The 13,368-nt window shown below is 39.9% G+C and overlaps 2 protein-coding genes across 3 annotated transcripts in view; one reads left to right on the top strand and one right to left on the bottom strand.

Moving 5' to 3' along the window:
* Positions 1 to 404: 404 nt before the first annotated feature.
* Positions 405 to 6,147, bottom strand: mtx3 (metaxin 3). 2 transcript variants are annotated; one of them, XM_076098827.1, is made up of 9 exons: positions 6,055 to 6,147; positions 4,573 to 4,642; positions 4,044 to 4,120; positions 3,836 to 3,928; positions 3,565 to 3,747; positions 3,404 to 3,480; positions 2,762 to 2,919; positions 2,389 to 2,477; positions 405 to 2,218 (listed from the first exon to the last, which is right to left on the bottom strand). In XM_076098827.1, the coding sequence occupies exons 1-9, from the start codon at positions 6,145 to 6,147 to the stop codon at positions 2,123 to 2,125; spliced, it is 936 nt and encodes a 311-aa protein (XP_075954942.1). In that variant the 3' UTR covers positions 405 to 2,122. The 2 variants fall into 2 exon arrangements, with proteins under 2 accessions (XP_075954942.1, XP_075954941.1); XM_076098826.1 differs by lacking the exon at positions 2,389 to 2,477.
* A 1,952-nt stretch (positions 6,148 to 8,099) lies between these two features.
* Positions 8,100 to 13,368, top strand: part of thbs4a (thrombospondin 4a) — a 9,918-nt gene continuing 4,649 nt past the window's right edge. Inside the window, 14 exon segments of the mRNA XM_076098840.1 lie at positions 8,100 to 8,196; positions 9,141 to 9,338; positions 9,454 to 9,501; positions 9,504 to 9,676; positions 9,844 to 9,946; positions 10,060 to 10,151; positions 10,970 to 11,021; positions 11,127 to 11,329; positions 11,421 to 11,558; positions 11,666 to 11,746; positions 11,832 to 11,984; positions 12,100 to 12,204; positions 12,292 to 12,399; positions 12,527 to 12,686. Coding sequence (XP_075954955.1) covers positions 8,115 to 8,196; positions 9,141 to 9,338; positions 9,454 to 9,501; positions 9,504 to 9,676; positions 9,844 to 9,946; positions 10,060 to 10,151; positions 10,970 to 11,021; positions 11,127 to 11,329; positions 11,421 to 11,558; positions 11,666 to 11,746; positions 11,832 to 11,984; positions 12,100 to 12,204; positions 12,292 to 12,399; positions 12,527 to 12,686 — 1,696 coding nt within the window. The 5' untranslated portion in view covers positions 8,100 to 8,114.

Raw genomic sequence — 13,368 nt, 5'->3', positions numbered from 1 at the left:
CACCGATATTAAAAAGATAGAAACACGCAAGATATTTTTTGTAGCACAAAATTGTCAACATGTAATTATTTCCCTTTACCACACCTATTAAATAGCCAGCCAAGAGAAGTCTCAGCATGAGCCTCTACCTCCAATGACTTTGACAATATCTGATGTCAAGTATGAATCATCTCCTTTCAGCTAAATTACTCTCATTTTTTCCAGGTCTAAGGCCAAAAACCAAACAAAGAGCTCACTGTCCTCCCAACATCTAAACGACCATACAATAAGCATGGTGGGCAAGGGTAAAATCTGCTGTCACTATTACTGGAAAAACAAGTTGCCCAATAGCTCGCCTTGCTGCTTCGCCTTAGAAGATGGACGTCTCTTAAAGCACAATATATGACCCAAACAGCTCTCGTATAATCTTTTAATTAGGCTCCAGTTGACCGTTTACAGGCACATTTAGTGAAATTATATTAATACGTTTATTTAGCTTCATAAGAAAAGACAGTGGTCGTGGTTGGATTATATTTGTATTTCAATTATATGATGACAGTTGCTACCAACCATCCAAACAGGATGAACAACAGTAACAGAAATGACAAAAGATAATTTGTGGCAATGTATGAAAATTATGAACCGTTAACATTTGCACAAAGACACCAGCAGTCATGAAGGCACACTGCAGCCTTATGGTCCTCACAAGCCTGATTGTTGTCTGTCAACATTTTGTAATTGACAAAACACACACACACACACGCAAACACACCAATGAATGCTTTTGTTTCAGGGTATGGTGCTTTAAAGGGAATGTAACTGTAAAATGTTGTGTTTGGAAGTTGCAGAAGCCCAAGTATCTTGAAAAGTATTAATACTTTTAGACTGAGACACTAATCACAGAGTAGACACAGTTCAGAAGTGTATGAGCTGTGAGGATATTGGGGAGCATGACATTAAAAACAAAAAAACACATGAGGCAGATAATGAGACATTCCCAGATGGGACAGACACTTCAGTTTTAACAAGGTGTTAAATAGGCACAGCAAATGACAACACAGCTGAAAAATCTAAACAAAATAAATGATGTACCTGTAAGATTGATTGTGGAAAAACTATGTCAACAACTGCGAGTGGATTGGTAATGACAGTTATCTTGCAAAACAAAGAAACTGTAATTGAAACACACTGGTTTCTTGGGTAAACTCTCACACAAACACTCATTAGTCCCAAATATTCTGCATGAATAAGTTACTAGTGTGTATGAATCACCTCAGTGTATCGAGCAAAGACTGAAGAAGATGATGATGATCAGCCCTATGAGAGGAAACCACAAGTAAATTGCATTGATTTCCATCATGAGAATATTTACAACTATACAAGCTATACAAAGCAGAGGAGATGAGAGCAAAACAAAATACGTGATTGTTTTTTCCTAGTCATGACTGTATACATACTGTACATAACACTAATTTAAATGTCAGAATTTACAGGAGATTTTTACAGGAGGTGAAAGATCTCAGATCACCATCATGCTAAAATGAAAACGGATTTATAAACTGGAGTAACGTAACTAAACACATCTTCCCATTTGGTGCTCTAGCACAACTCTGCACCATGTTAGAGATCAATGCGTATTTAACCAACTTCAATATCCTCATGACGCAGGTGAGGAAACACATGTCACACGTGTCCTATGGTGCATGAACTGAAAAATGTAAATACATATTTCTTACAGAAAACAAAAGGATCAAGTGGTTAGGTGGTCGCTTCTTTTCCCTGCTGGACTTTTACTTTCCTTCAACTTTCTGTGTCTTTCTCATCAAACGCCACTTCATAGAATTCCATCCATAACCACATACATGCACTCAACCTTCTTCTAAAACCTCACACATGCACTTTTCCATCTCTTTCAGACCAACATCTTTGAAATCAATCATCATTATGTTTCTATAAAATAGCCTCTTTAATAGTTATATAGTCATACTTCCAATAATTATTAGGTTATTTTCCATTCAAACCATATTTCCCCTGGATGACATTTTTTATATATTTTTAGGATGTTGAGTCAGAACTGCAGCTTTCACCGACAGGCTTTCTCTCCTCCATTCATAAGCCTGGATCAGGGTTGACAGGTCAGGGGTCAGGCAGGAGTAGAGTTCTGCTCACTGGCCAGACTGGGTTTGGGGTCTGGTCTGTGGGGTTTGTGCTGAGGGCTGCTGCGAAGGTTGTCATCCATCTACAGTACAGGATGTCCAGTTTAGTTAGAGCACACATGCAGAGGCAGAAAATAAAATGACAATGATTCATTAAGTGACACTATATATACTTTTAGTACAGCTGAGACTGTACCTGCCAAATGCAAGCATGCACCCATGCAAAGAGACGATAAAAGGAAAGCAGAAGCACCTTCTCTATCAAGTTGGACTCTTTGTTTACAAGCTGAGTTAGTTTCTGGAGGTTGGCATCCATTGTTTCCTGAACAGGTGGGGGGGGACCTGGAGAGAAATGATGTAAGCGGACACCCACAGAGAAGATAGCAGCGAGTCAGTGGAAGAGGAACAGCGTTAGGCTGATGAGCACCCAGAAACAGAGCCGGTACAAAGAGCAAGCACGCCGTGAAACAAAGATGTGAGAAGAAGGGAGATGCTCATGATGTTAGTAGCTTTCTGTGCTTGTGTATGGGTATCATGTAAAATGTCCCCTGCATCTTTGTATGTGTGGATTTCACCAAGCTAAAGCCCAAGAGTGCGAGTATTTCCAGTGCGTGCAGCGATCTTACAAGGGTGGTCCGAGCTGAAGTAGACGGCGAGGATGTTGTCACAGAAGCTTGTGAGGTTATCGAGCTGTCTGAGGTGGCTCTGCAGAGGGCTGCTGGGGAGACTGGCTTTGTACATTGGAGCCACAAAACCAAACACAAAGGCGTCCAGACTGGTCGGCCTACCAACACAAACAAAAACAAATTATAAACACACGGAGACAAGAGATATCGGGCCATACGACACATCACTTGTAGTTTTACTCATTCTGTCAGTGTTCCATTAATATTTTTGTCTTAATAAAAACCAGAAAGCATTTTCTGTGTCTGATTTCTCTCAGAATTATTCTGAAATACACTTCAGAGGACCCATTCTCTCTAATATGATGATCATCAACTTGACAACTTCAATACTATGAGAGGAATCTACATTCATAGATCAAAATTTGGCCTATCATTGTGATCAATTGTAATCAAATGGCCAACTGAATATTTAATGAAATAAAAAACATTTTTTAAACTTACCCAGACAAATAAAATAAGAACATCCATCCCAACATTTCAATCCCAATTTTTCATGATTTTTCATCTTGTCTGTCTTCTAATAGCTTGGCAGATGAATGTGATGCACATATGTGGTCCATCAAAGGACATTAAAACACTCACAAGTTGCCAAAGAAGTAGTCTGCCGTTCCCAGTCTGTATGAGAGGAGATTCAGGCACTCTTTAGCATCACTGTAGATCTGAGGCAGACAGTGAGAAAGAGTTACAGTCTACAAAGAGTTGACGCAACATGTGACTGATGAATCAGACGAGTAAATGTTTACCTTTCCCTCGACCTCGGTGATTCTGTGTAGCGGCGCCTCTCCTTTGGTTAGAAGGATGCGGGAGAGGGCGGTGTTGGCATAGTGATTGGGGACGAAAAAGTTCAGAGGGAATGGCGAGCGTGAAGCAAACCATGGCCGTGTCAGATTGGCGTAGTTTTCTGCATCCACCCAGAAAGTGTGCAACTGTGGGACACAAAGCATCACTCTAATTAAAACCATTACTCACGGATTAGTTCTCGTCGGGGATCAAGCAGAGGAGAGACGGCGTTACCAGAGCTGGTCGTAGTTTCTCTTCAAGCAGAGCGATGTACGCCATGGTGTCTGCTCCTTGTCGGGCTGTCAGTTCATAGTCTGCATTAAACTTCTGGAAAAAAAGAAGAATCACATTTATTACAGTAGATCTACTGAATCTGCTTAACGGGTTTGGGGACATAATGACCAGGTGACGGACAGTGAGCAGCATTGGAATTCACTGGTACCCGTTTTCTCAGGAAGTTGAGAATATTTGTAGGTTCTTGAACTGCAGAGTCTCCACACAGCAACTCTGGGACCGTCGCTGCGGGTTGTACGAGAGGAAGAATATATTACAATTCAAGACAAAGCTAGCGTCTGGTGTTGCATCTGCATTAACGTTATTAAGGTCTTGTAATCAACATTACAGTATATTGAGTACCCACAAGTTAGATGAATTCACTCCATTGTGGAACCCAATCAGATGCATAAAAACATTAAATCCAAGCTTTAAATCTGTGTTTTCCAAAGGAATTTCATGACTTGGTCAAATAGTGTGTTAGTCGTCATGTGATTTTTAGTATGCACACTGTTGTAGAGTGGGCTCCTACATTATTATATACATCTAATATTGATATATGTTCCAAACTAAAATGTACTGTATGTATTTAAAACATATTCCTATCAGTCAACCACATATGCATTGTATATTAAGCAATTCCCATGTGGTGTCTGGACCACGCTGTTGTGTAATTCTGGTTTACAGCTGCAGCCCACCTGTGAGAGTTTTCCATGTCCAGTCAATAGGAGAAACCGTGACTTTTGCCCCAGAAAACTTGGCGTAAGCCTGAAAGAAAACACAGACTTCAATCAGAAAAATGGTTTAAAAAAAAGGGAGGAAAAAAGAAGCAAACCCATGAGCAAGAAAACAAAAGAACTCACTAAAATGAGTTCAAAAAGATGTATAACTAAATCAAACATGGTTTCCACTGCCAATTATTTTCATTATCGAATAATTTGTTGATTATTTTTTGGGGTAAATGTCAAATAATAGTAAAAACAGGCTTTTACAAATGTATGGAGTCTAAGGTGAAGTCTTCAAATGTTTTATTTTGTCTGACTAACAGTCCAACACCCACAAAATGTCCAGTTTACAATCAATAAAATAGAGAAAAGCAGAAAACACACCACTGGAGGAGCTAGCACCATAGAATGTTTGTAATATAAAATAACTGAAACATCTAATTGGTTATTTTAAGTCGATTAACCATTCCACTGAATGTCTGTTTCCGGTTGGTGAACAGGACTATCTCCGACTAACTGACACTTTATATATATTATATATATATATATATATATATTATATATATATATTATATATATATATATATATATATATATATATATATATATATATATATAATATATATATATTATATATATATATATATATATATATATATATATATATATATATATATAATATATATATATATATATATATATATATATATATATATATATATATATATTATATATATATATATATATATATATATATATATATATATATTTATATATATATATATATATATTTATATTTATATTTATATATATATATATATATATATATATATATATATATATATATATAATATATATATATATATAAATAAAAGACTGCTGTCAATAAAGTAACACACTAACAGTGATTAGTATCACTGACTAACGTTCTATGCTTTTAGGATGACACATACGTCATCTTTGAGTCAAATGAGTCAAAGTGTCACCTTGTGGCAAAAGTAATAACTGCATAGATTCAGTGACTGAGCAGCAAACTCCTCACTGTTCATGTTCTGACAAGGTTACTACTAGATGGGTCATCGTTGATAGCTAGCTAGCGAGGGTAGTAATACATAATAAATAAACAATATGAATTAAAACCTCAGCCTCAAAAAGCTGACCTTGAAGGACCACAGTTATGTTCCCAGTGAGAGTGACTTCTGACCATGCAGTCAGCACAGTTACGTTGCTTGCTGGGCAGTAAAGAAAGGGAAACTGGAAATATAATATGTGTAATCCTGCAGACCGAGCTGAGCATGAGCAGCTAGCTTAGGAGGCAAGTTAGCATGGATGCTAACCAGAAATACACAGAGAACACGCAAAGACAACCGGAGAAGAAACATTCCGTCTCGAAAGGATGGCTCGACAGAATGACCGTATGTTTTATTTATCCATTCAAGCTGACGACAACGTTACCTGGACTATTAGAGACTCGGTGTGGACAGAAGGCAAACCCCAGTCTCCTCCCCAGCATCTCAGCTCCATGGCAGCCGCCATGTTTTGATTCATAGAAGGAGCCGGTGACGTCACTAGGTGTCATATCGTAGGTGAAGAAAAAACAGGTGGTGGATGTCAAGTGCTAAGATGACATGTATGTGGATATGTGTTTTGAATATGCGTTTTTTTTTTCCAGAAATCTGTCTCTGGCTTATGTTATTGAACTGTAATGGTTTATTCTCAGTTTGTTAGGGTGATTGCTTCACTTAAAGGGTCATACAATGGTAAGTAATGATGAGGAACTAGCAACAACTCAGCATGATGCACCTTTATGAGAGGGGGCACAAAACAAGTAAACATAATGAGAAAGAATTTGTCAACATAATACAACATGGACGAGAACCTGTAATAACATCAATGACAAATTTAGACTCTACAAATTCATGACAACTGGGCAGCACTACAAATTCATGACAACTGGGCAGCACTCGATTGAAAACTGCAGAACAGCTCCTAATAGACCTTGTTGACTGTTTTGCCAAGCAAAGTCAATTATGAACTCTATATTAATGGGGAAATTGTGCCCTTTCAGAATGTCGTCTATTTTCTTATTTTCAGTAACAATAGCATGATGGACTGACAGCCGGACTGTTGAAGGCTGCCAGGTGTTTGGTCCAGACAGCCAGACACAAACGGATGCACGTTGATGATGCTCTGTGGGACGGTAAATGTCTCTCCTTGGCTCAGAGCAGCAGCTGAGATGTTGAAATGTACTTGAGGTTTGAAGAGAAAGTTTTAAGACGAGTACCAGACATCAATCATGAAATGTTTCCAGGATCCCGAGTCCAGCCCTCTTTGTCCTTCCCATCCCACATTATCCTACAGATGGAATTTAGAAAAGGTTTACAGAGGCATGTAGAGCAATTTAGATTAAATTAAATTAAAATTAAATATAAATTGAAAACATCTGGTATACAGTTATTCAATTTAACTGGCTTGCTGGAGATGAGCTAGGAGATCAAATACACATCTATGACACAGGTTTGTGATGTTTGTTAAAAACATTGGCCAGCTGGAATCAAGTTTTCCTCCTTGAAGGCCAGGTACAATCCATTTCAGACATTTGTCTGAGTTGGCTGACTGTGTACAAGCTGATTTAGAGTACTTTTTATGCTATTATATTACTAATCCCCAAAAGATAGTTAGCATAACGACTCAAGGAATAAAAACGTTATCATGACTCTAAATAAAATAAGGTTATAAATGCATAAAAATGCTCCCATTTAGTTCATACAGTATTTTACATTATTTTATTTATATAGCAGATTCAAGCGTAAATACAAAGTGCTTTCTAGATTAAAAGATTTACAGAATAATACATTTAAAAAATAGTCAGAAGTCCATTTAAGCCCTTTATGCAGACAAAAGTGAGAGCACATCAAGCAGCACTGGGCCCATACACAAACACATGGAGGTGCAAGTGCAAAATAAAATAAATAAGTTAATTTATAATTAAGTAAGATGTGGAGAAGAGAAATATGCTCATATGAAGCAGGTAAAATTGAAGTAAAGGAAATAACCACATAAACAAATAAAATTCAAATATATGAGGTGATCTCAAGTAAAGGTAATGTTGTACTCTGACAATCCTTTTAAGAATAAAACAATGTATAAGTCTCATATAATTTTTTTAATGTGCATGTTGTAATAAATGCTCCAGCTTTTACACCTAGTGACTTGATTTATCATTGATGAAACTATAGCAAGGCGACACTCCCTCAAACTATTAAAATAGTTCCTACACTGTGCCACTTTCGCAATAGAGTGCAAGGACACTCCCCTTTGCTTTAAAAGCTGTGCCTGTGTCCACAAAACCATCTCACCTCTGCTGAGATTTGGCTTCAACATCTGGACTTTCTTCATTCTGTGTTAAAATAGGCAATTGATCTGTGATAGACTTACTGATCCACAAGTGGAAACTCAATTATTTCTTCAGGGACACTGCTTCTGCTGAGGTGTGTCCCATACTGAAGCACTAAATGATGGATGTGTGGGCCAGAGCAGCGGCTCTGTCTCTGGTGCTGCAACAGCTGGTGCTCACTGTCACGGCTCAAGGCATGAGTAAGTACTCTTCACCATCTATGCCCATTTGGAAAAAATAATTTTTGTGTATATAGATCAGCACATTTCAACTGGCTGTCTTTTCCTAACAATCTGTTGTCTGGTCTTAAAACTTGTCATCTTCAGCAAGCCTGCAAATAACAAGAGTAATTCTCCTAATTTATTTGGCTTTTTTTGTGGTTAGTAGAATTTGCCATGCAGGATCTTGTAACAGTCTGACCTAAATGAGTAAATCAGTTTTAGATGGTAAAACAACACTAACTGCCATCTGAGAAAGTGCATGTGCAAAACTTTGATTTGCCCGGAATCCACACGCAAATGTTTCCACATAATTTCCTGTCACTTTGCATTATTCTTGAATTTAACTAACGGCCGTGTGCAAGTGTTTTTGTGTATATGTGTGTACGTGTCTTTGCGAGCGTGAGTGTGTAGAGAGTGTGGGCGTGAGGCAGTGGGTTTGTTCCAGTGGAAAGAGTTTATTGCTGCTCCTTTCTGCAGCTCCAGTCTACCTCTCTATAAAACACAGCGGGACACAAACATGAATGTGCACTTACACACATACATACACACGCACACACACGCACACACACACACACACACACACACACACACACAGGTATACTGTCACACACAATAAAGTACAATAACTGACTCAGCAGTAGCAATCCGTAGTACACTGTGATCCATAGCCATCAAGACACACACTCAAAACTTAATAGTGACAAAAAAGAAACCCAGCACCACCAGTGTACCAGATTAAGTGCTTTCAGTTGGTATGTGAATATTTCCTAAGTTCCTTGCACGCTATTGACTGACTATATTGTGTGTTTCCCTTACTGTCTGTGTTAAACTGTGACTTTTCTCTGAATGTTTTTGTCACAATTATGATTCAATCTGTTAACAACCGTATAATGCAGGTTTTTAACAATGCTCTCCTGTGTTAGTCTATGACCTGCTGGTGTCTCCAGACTGCCTGCCAGACTTGCTCCAAGGAAGCCTGAAGAACAAAGGGCGAGATGAGGCGTTCCTCCTCTCTTCCTTCAGGCTCCACAGCAAGGCCCCCACCTCTCTCTACAGTGTCATCAACCCCAAAGACAACACCAAGTACCTGGAGGTCATCGTGCAGGCCAAACTGAGCAAGGGTGAATTATTCTATTAAAACACATACGGGTGTTATACAGACTGCATTATCAGCTATCTGTTTTAACTTTTTTCACTGCCTTCCTGTCTTTTATTCTCGCTTCTCTCCATCTCTAGTGACCATTCGTTACCAGAAGACTGACGGACGATTTGTCACAACCAGTTTCGAGATCACCATGTGATGCTACATGCCAGAGGTCTACAGGGCGGCCCACCTCGCCTCAACGTCTATGTAGACTGCAGACTGGCGCACAGTTTGGATGATCTGCCCGCTGCGTTTGGGTCACTCCCCCCTGGTCCCAACAAGGTGGCACTCAGGACCCTGCAGTCGAGTGCACAGGTGAATAAGAGGCTTACAGTTGAGAGTAATTTCATATTTGTTGGCAGAGATATAGGCTGCATAAAAAATTAGTAAAGCCCCAATATTACTGTGTAAATACTGTTAGCGCAGTGCAATAACTAGACATGCCACATGTATATCATGCAATCTGTTTCTTTCTTCGCAAGGATGAACTGACAGACTTGAAGCTGGTGATAGAGGACACCATAGAGAATGTGGCGACTCTGCAGGACTGCAGCGTGGATCAGCCTGAATCTCTGCCGCTGCTGAGTGAGAACAGTTTGCAACCGACTGTCTGACATCACCTCATCATTAGAACTTAAACCGACTAGATGTGGGATGTGTATGTAATACTCTAATTCTTATTCGTGAAATTCTTTCAGGCATCCAGGGAGGCAGGACAGCACACGATCAGGCCACCATGGAGGAGCTGAAGAGCATGCTATCTGAGATGAAGGAGCTGCTCCACAAGCAGGTATCCCAGCTCTGAGTCCCAGACTTGTGTGTCTCACATGGGTAACTGACGGAAAGAGAAAACACAACAATTCAAAATTGTTCAAGATGATTTGGAAAAATAAATCAAAGTACCAAAGTATTTCAACACAGAGGTCTAATAAACAGTCCAATAATGTGTTGTTTGCCACCCGTTCCTTTTTTAAGACCAGGTTGATTCTGAGATTAAATTAAATGGATAAAATAGAAGAAACCTTTCTTGGAAAACGTTGGGTAGTAATGTGGACAGGTCCCTGGTTGTTTAGAGTAGTTACCTACTTTAAAAGTGGAAGAATGTAGGCTGATTCACAACCATTTGGTAATTCATTTTTCCTCGGGATAAGATTGGTTTTGCAATAAAATGAGCAATTTGTTATGAAAAGTGAGAATCCAGACTGTGAGGACCTGCTGGCGGTCTCTTGTTGCAAGACTTTATGTATAACCTCTGCAACAGACAGCTGAGTAAAAGAAAAATTCACCCACGCAGCAGATAGACGTGGATGATATTAGACGTTCATTTAAAGCAGAGGATTTGTAAAGAGATAAGGCATCAAACAGGGAGGCTGAGGCAATAAAGTCCTTGTTATATAGTTCAACATCTCAGACTTATCGTGCGCATTGAGAGAAACAGATCACTAGAGCTTGCCTTAGCAGACACACATTTTAGTCTCATTCAGATTTTCAATAGGTATTGAAACATAAGATTGTGATTTGCCTCCAGTGATATAAGCTGTAAAGTAATAACACTATTACCCAAAATAGTTTGTCCCGACTAACAGTTCTTCACTGTGTTTCTTTAAGATTAAGGAGACAACTTTTCTGAGGAATACTATCGCAGAGTGTCTTGCCTGTGGTAAGCAGTACAAAAATCATGATCATGTACTGTAGATAGTATTTAGATACTGACAAAGTGACATTTCAACAAGATGCTTTCATATCTGGCTGTGTGTGCCCACAGGTCTCGGGGGTAATCCAACCAACACAGGTCCAGCTCCAAGTCCGCCGCAGTTTGTCATGCAGCCTCGGCCTCTGACTCAGTGCCCACCTGGCACCTGTTTCAGACAGAACATGTGCATCCGTTCAGAGTCTGGGGGTTTTCACTGTGCCCCCTGTCCTGATGGATTGACAGGAGACGGGGTACACTGTGACGATATGGATGAGGTATGTATTATTTGTTTCCTGGTATGCGACTCTGCAACCAGTAAAACTAGCAGTAATTATCATTTGACCGTGTTTATTTTGTATCTCTTAGTGCCAGTTTAATCCATGTTACCCTGGTGTCCGCTGTGTAAACACTGCTCCTGGTTTTCGCTGTGACAAATGCCCTCTGGGATACAGCGGACCAGAGATAACTGGAGTGGGAGTGTCCTATGCTAAGTCCCACAAACAGGTACAACAAACACTATTACTACACTGTACATAAAAACATTCCTACTGTTGGATATATCTGTGCCCGTTGGCAGAATGTGAATTCCATCTTCTACCTGTTCTTTCCAGGTGTGTGACGATATAGATGAGTGTCTGGGCCCGCCAAAGAATGGAGGTTGCACTGCCAACTCGCACTGCCACAACACTATAGTGAGGCCACTGTAACTAGAGTATGGTTATTGTCACACTCTCTTAGCATGAGGACTGGTTTTTGACTCAGTATTGTCCTCACCAGGGCTCCTTCCGCTGCGGAGAGTGTAAAACTGGCTTCACAGGTGACCAGGTGGGAGGCTGCCATGGTATCAGGCTTTGCCCCAACGGTCAACCCAGCCCCTGTGACACCAATGCCGAGTGTGTCGTGGAGAGAGACGGCAGCATCAGCTGTGTGGTAAGGATTTAGAAAATACTGAATGAGTGTGAATCACTAAAGATTGTGCTGTTCCTCATTACACCATCTACATAAAACGTCATAACATTACTTTTTCTTCTTGTGTGTGTGTTAGTGTGGCGTTGGTTGGGCAGGTAATGGCTATGTGTGTGGAAAGGACACAGATATTGACGCATATCCTGACAATAAGCTCCAATGCAGAGAAAACAACTGTAAGCAGGTATACCCCCTACCCTTTTTTTTTTGCATTTATTTCATGCTAGTATCATACATTAATGCTGTGTGTGTTTTGCTGTGTTTTCTCCAGGATAACTGTGTCTTTGTGCCAAACTCTGGCCAAGAGGATGCAGACAGGGACGGGTGGGGTGACTCCTGTGATGACGATGCAGACAGTGATGGCATTATTAACGTAGATGTAGGTAACTTTGTTCAACCGGACCAGCAGGCAAATATTGATGGGCTCTAACATTTGAATGAACAGGAATTTAACTCACTCACTTGAGCCCCTGCACTGTACAGTAAACCCTTTTTTTCTGTGCTAGGACAACTGCTGGCTCGTACCTAACGTGGACCAAAGGAACAGCGATAAGGATCTTCTTGGCGACGCCTGTGACAACTGCAGAACAGTTGAAAATCCCTCACAGAGGGACACCGATCAGGACGGGCTGGGAGATGAATGCGATGATGATATGGACGGGGACGGTAAGTGTGTTTGTTATTATATAACAGTCAAATTATTATTATTGTCACATAGTTTTGTGATTGCTGTACATCACTGGGTGTAATTGGAGGGGCAATGTTTTATTAATGGTCACATTGAATGGAAAGGTTGGATGGTCATTACTGTGGGAGGTTTAGTAACTGGGCCATTAATGCTTTTATTGCATCAATTAGAGGTAATATATGGAGGAACACATTGTGAAACCAAGTGACTGATAATCACATTAAACAACTACCATGTCTGTGAGGGCTATCCAAACCACAGCCTGTCGGGACCAGACTGTCTAGACAAGAATACAACCTTTGCCATCCTGTTTGGTGGAAAGTGTGGGCATTTCTGTTGCTTTCACTGGACTGGCAGCACTTTATCTGTTCAAAACATCTCCCTGGTATTTTTGTGTCTGTTTCCAATTGACATCCTCTACCAGTTAGATCATTGGCTTTCATGGAAACAACTCAAGCCTGGAAGACTAAAAACACCAGTAGAAAACAGTGTTAAATGTTAAAATGTTCCTACTGGAATCGTAGGTGTAAAAACTTCTCACATACTTCACTTGATTGCCCTTTTAAAGCACCTCTCATTTGTTCCTTTAGAAACACAGTTTTAACTTCTTGTCTTTGTGTGTGCTCCCATGTTTACCGTTGCATGCTTACGCATGTTGCA

This window comes from Anarhichas minor, unplaced genomic scaffold (assembly GCF_050575085.1).
Source record: "Anarhichas minor isolate MPS153535 unplaced genomic scaffold, ASM5057508v1 ptg000025l, whole genome shotgun sequence".
NCBI classification, from domain to species: Eukaryota; Metazoa; Chordata; class Actinopteri; order Perciformes; family Anarhichadidae; genus Anarhichas; species Anarhichas minor.
This window is presented reverse-complemented; position numbering and strand designations above follow the sequence as displayed.

Coding starts and splice junctions, on each gene's coding strand:
- mtx3 (XM_076098827.1), bottom strand. CDS start 6,147: ATGAATCAAAACATGGCGGCTGCCATGGAGCTGAGATGCTGGGGAGGA. Junction 4,643..6,054: donor CCGAGTCTCTAATAGTCCAG/GTAACGTTGTCG, acceptor GTTTTCTTTCAG/GCTTACGCCAAGTTTTCTGG. Junction 4,121..4,572: donor GACATGGAAAACTCTCACAG/GTGGGCTGCAGC, acceptor TACAACCCGCAG/CGACGGTCCCAGAGTTGCTG.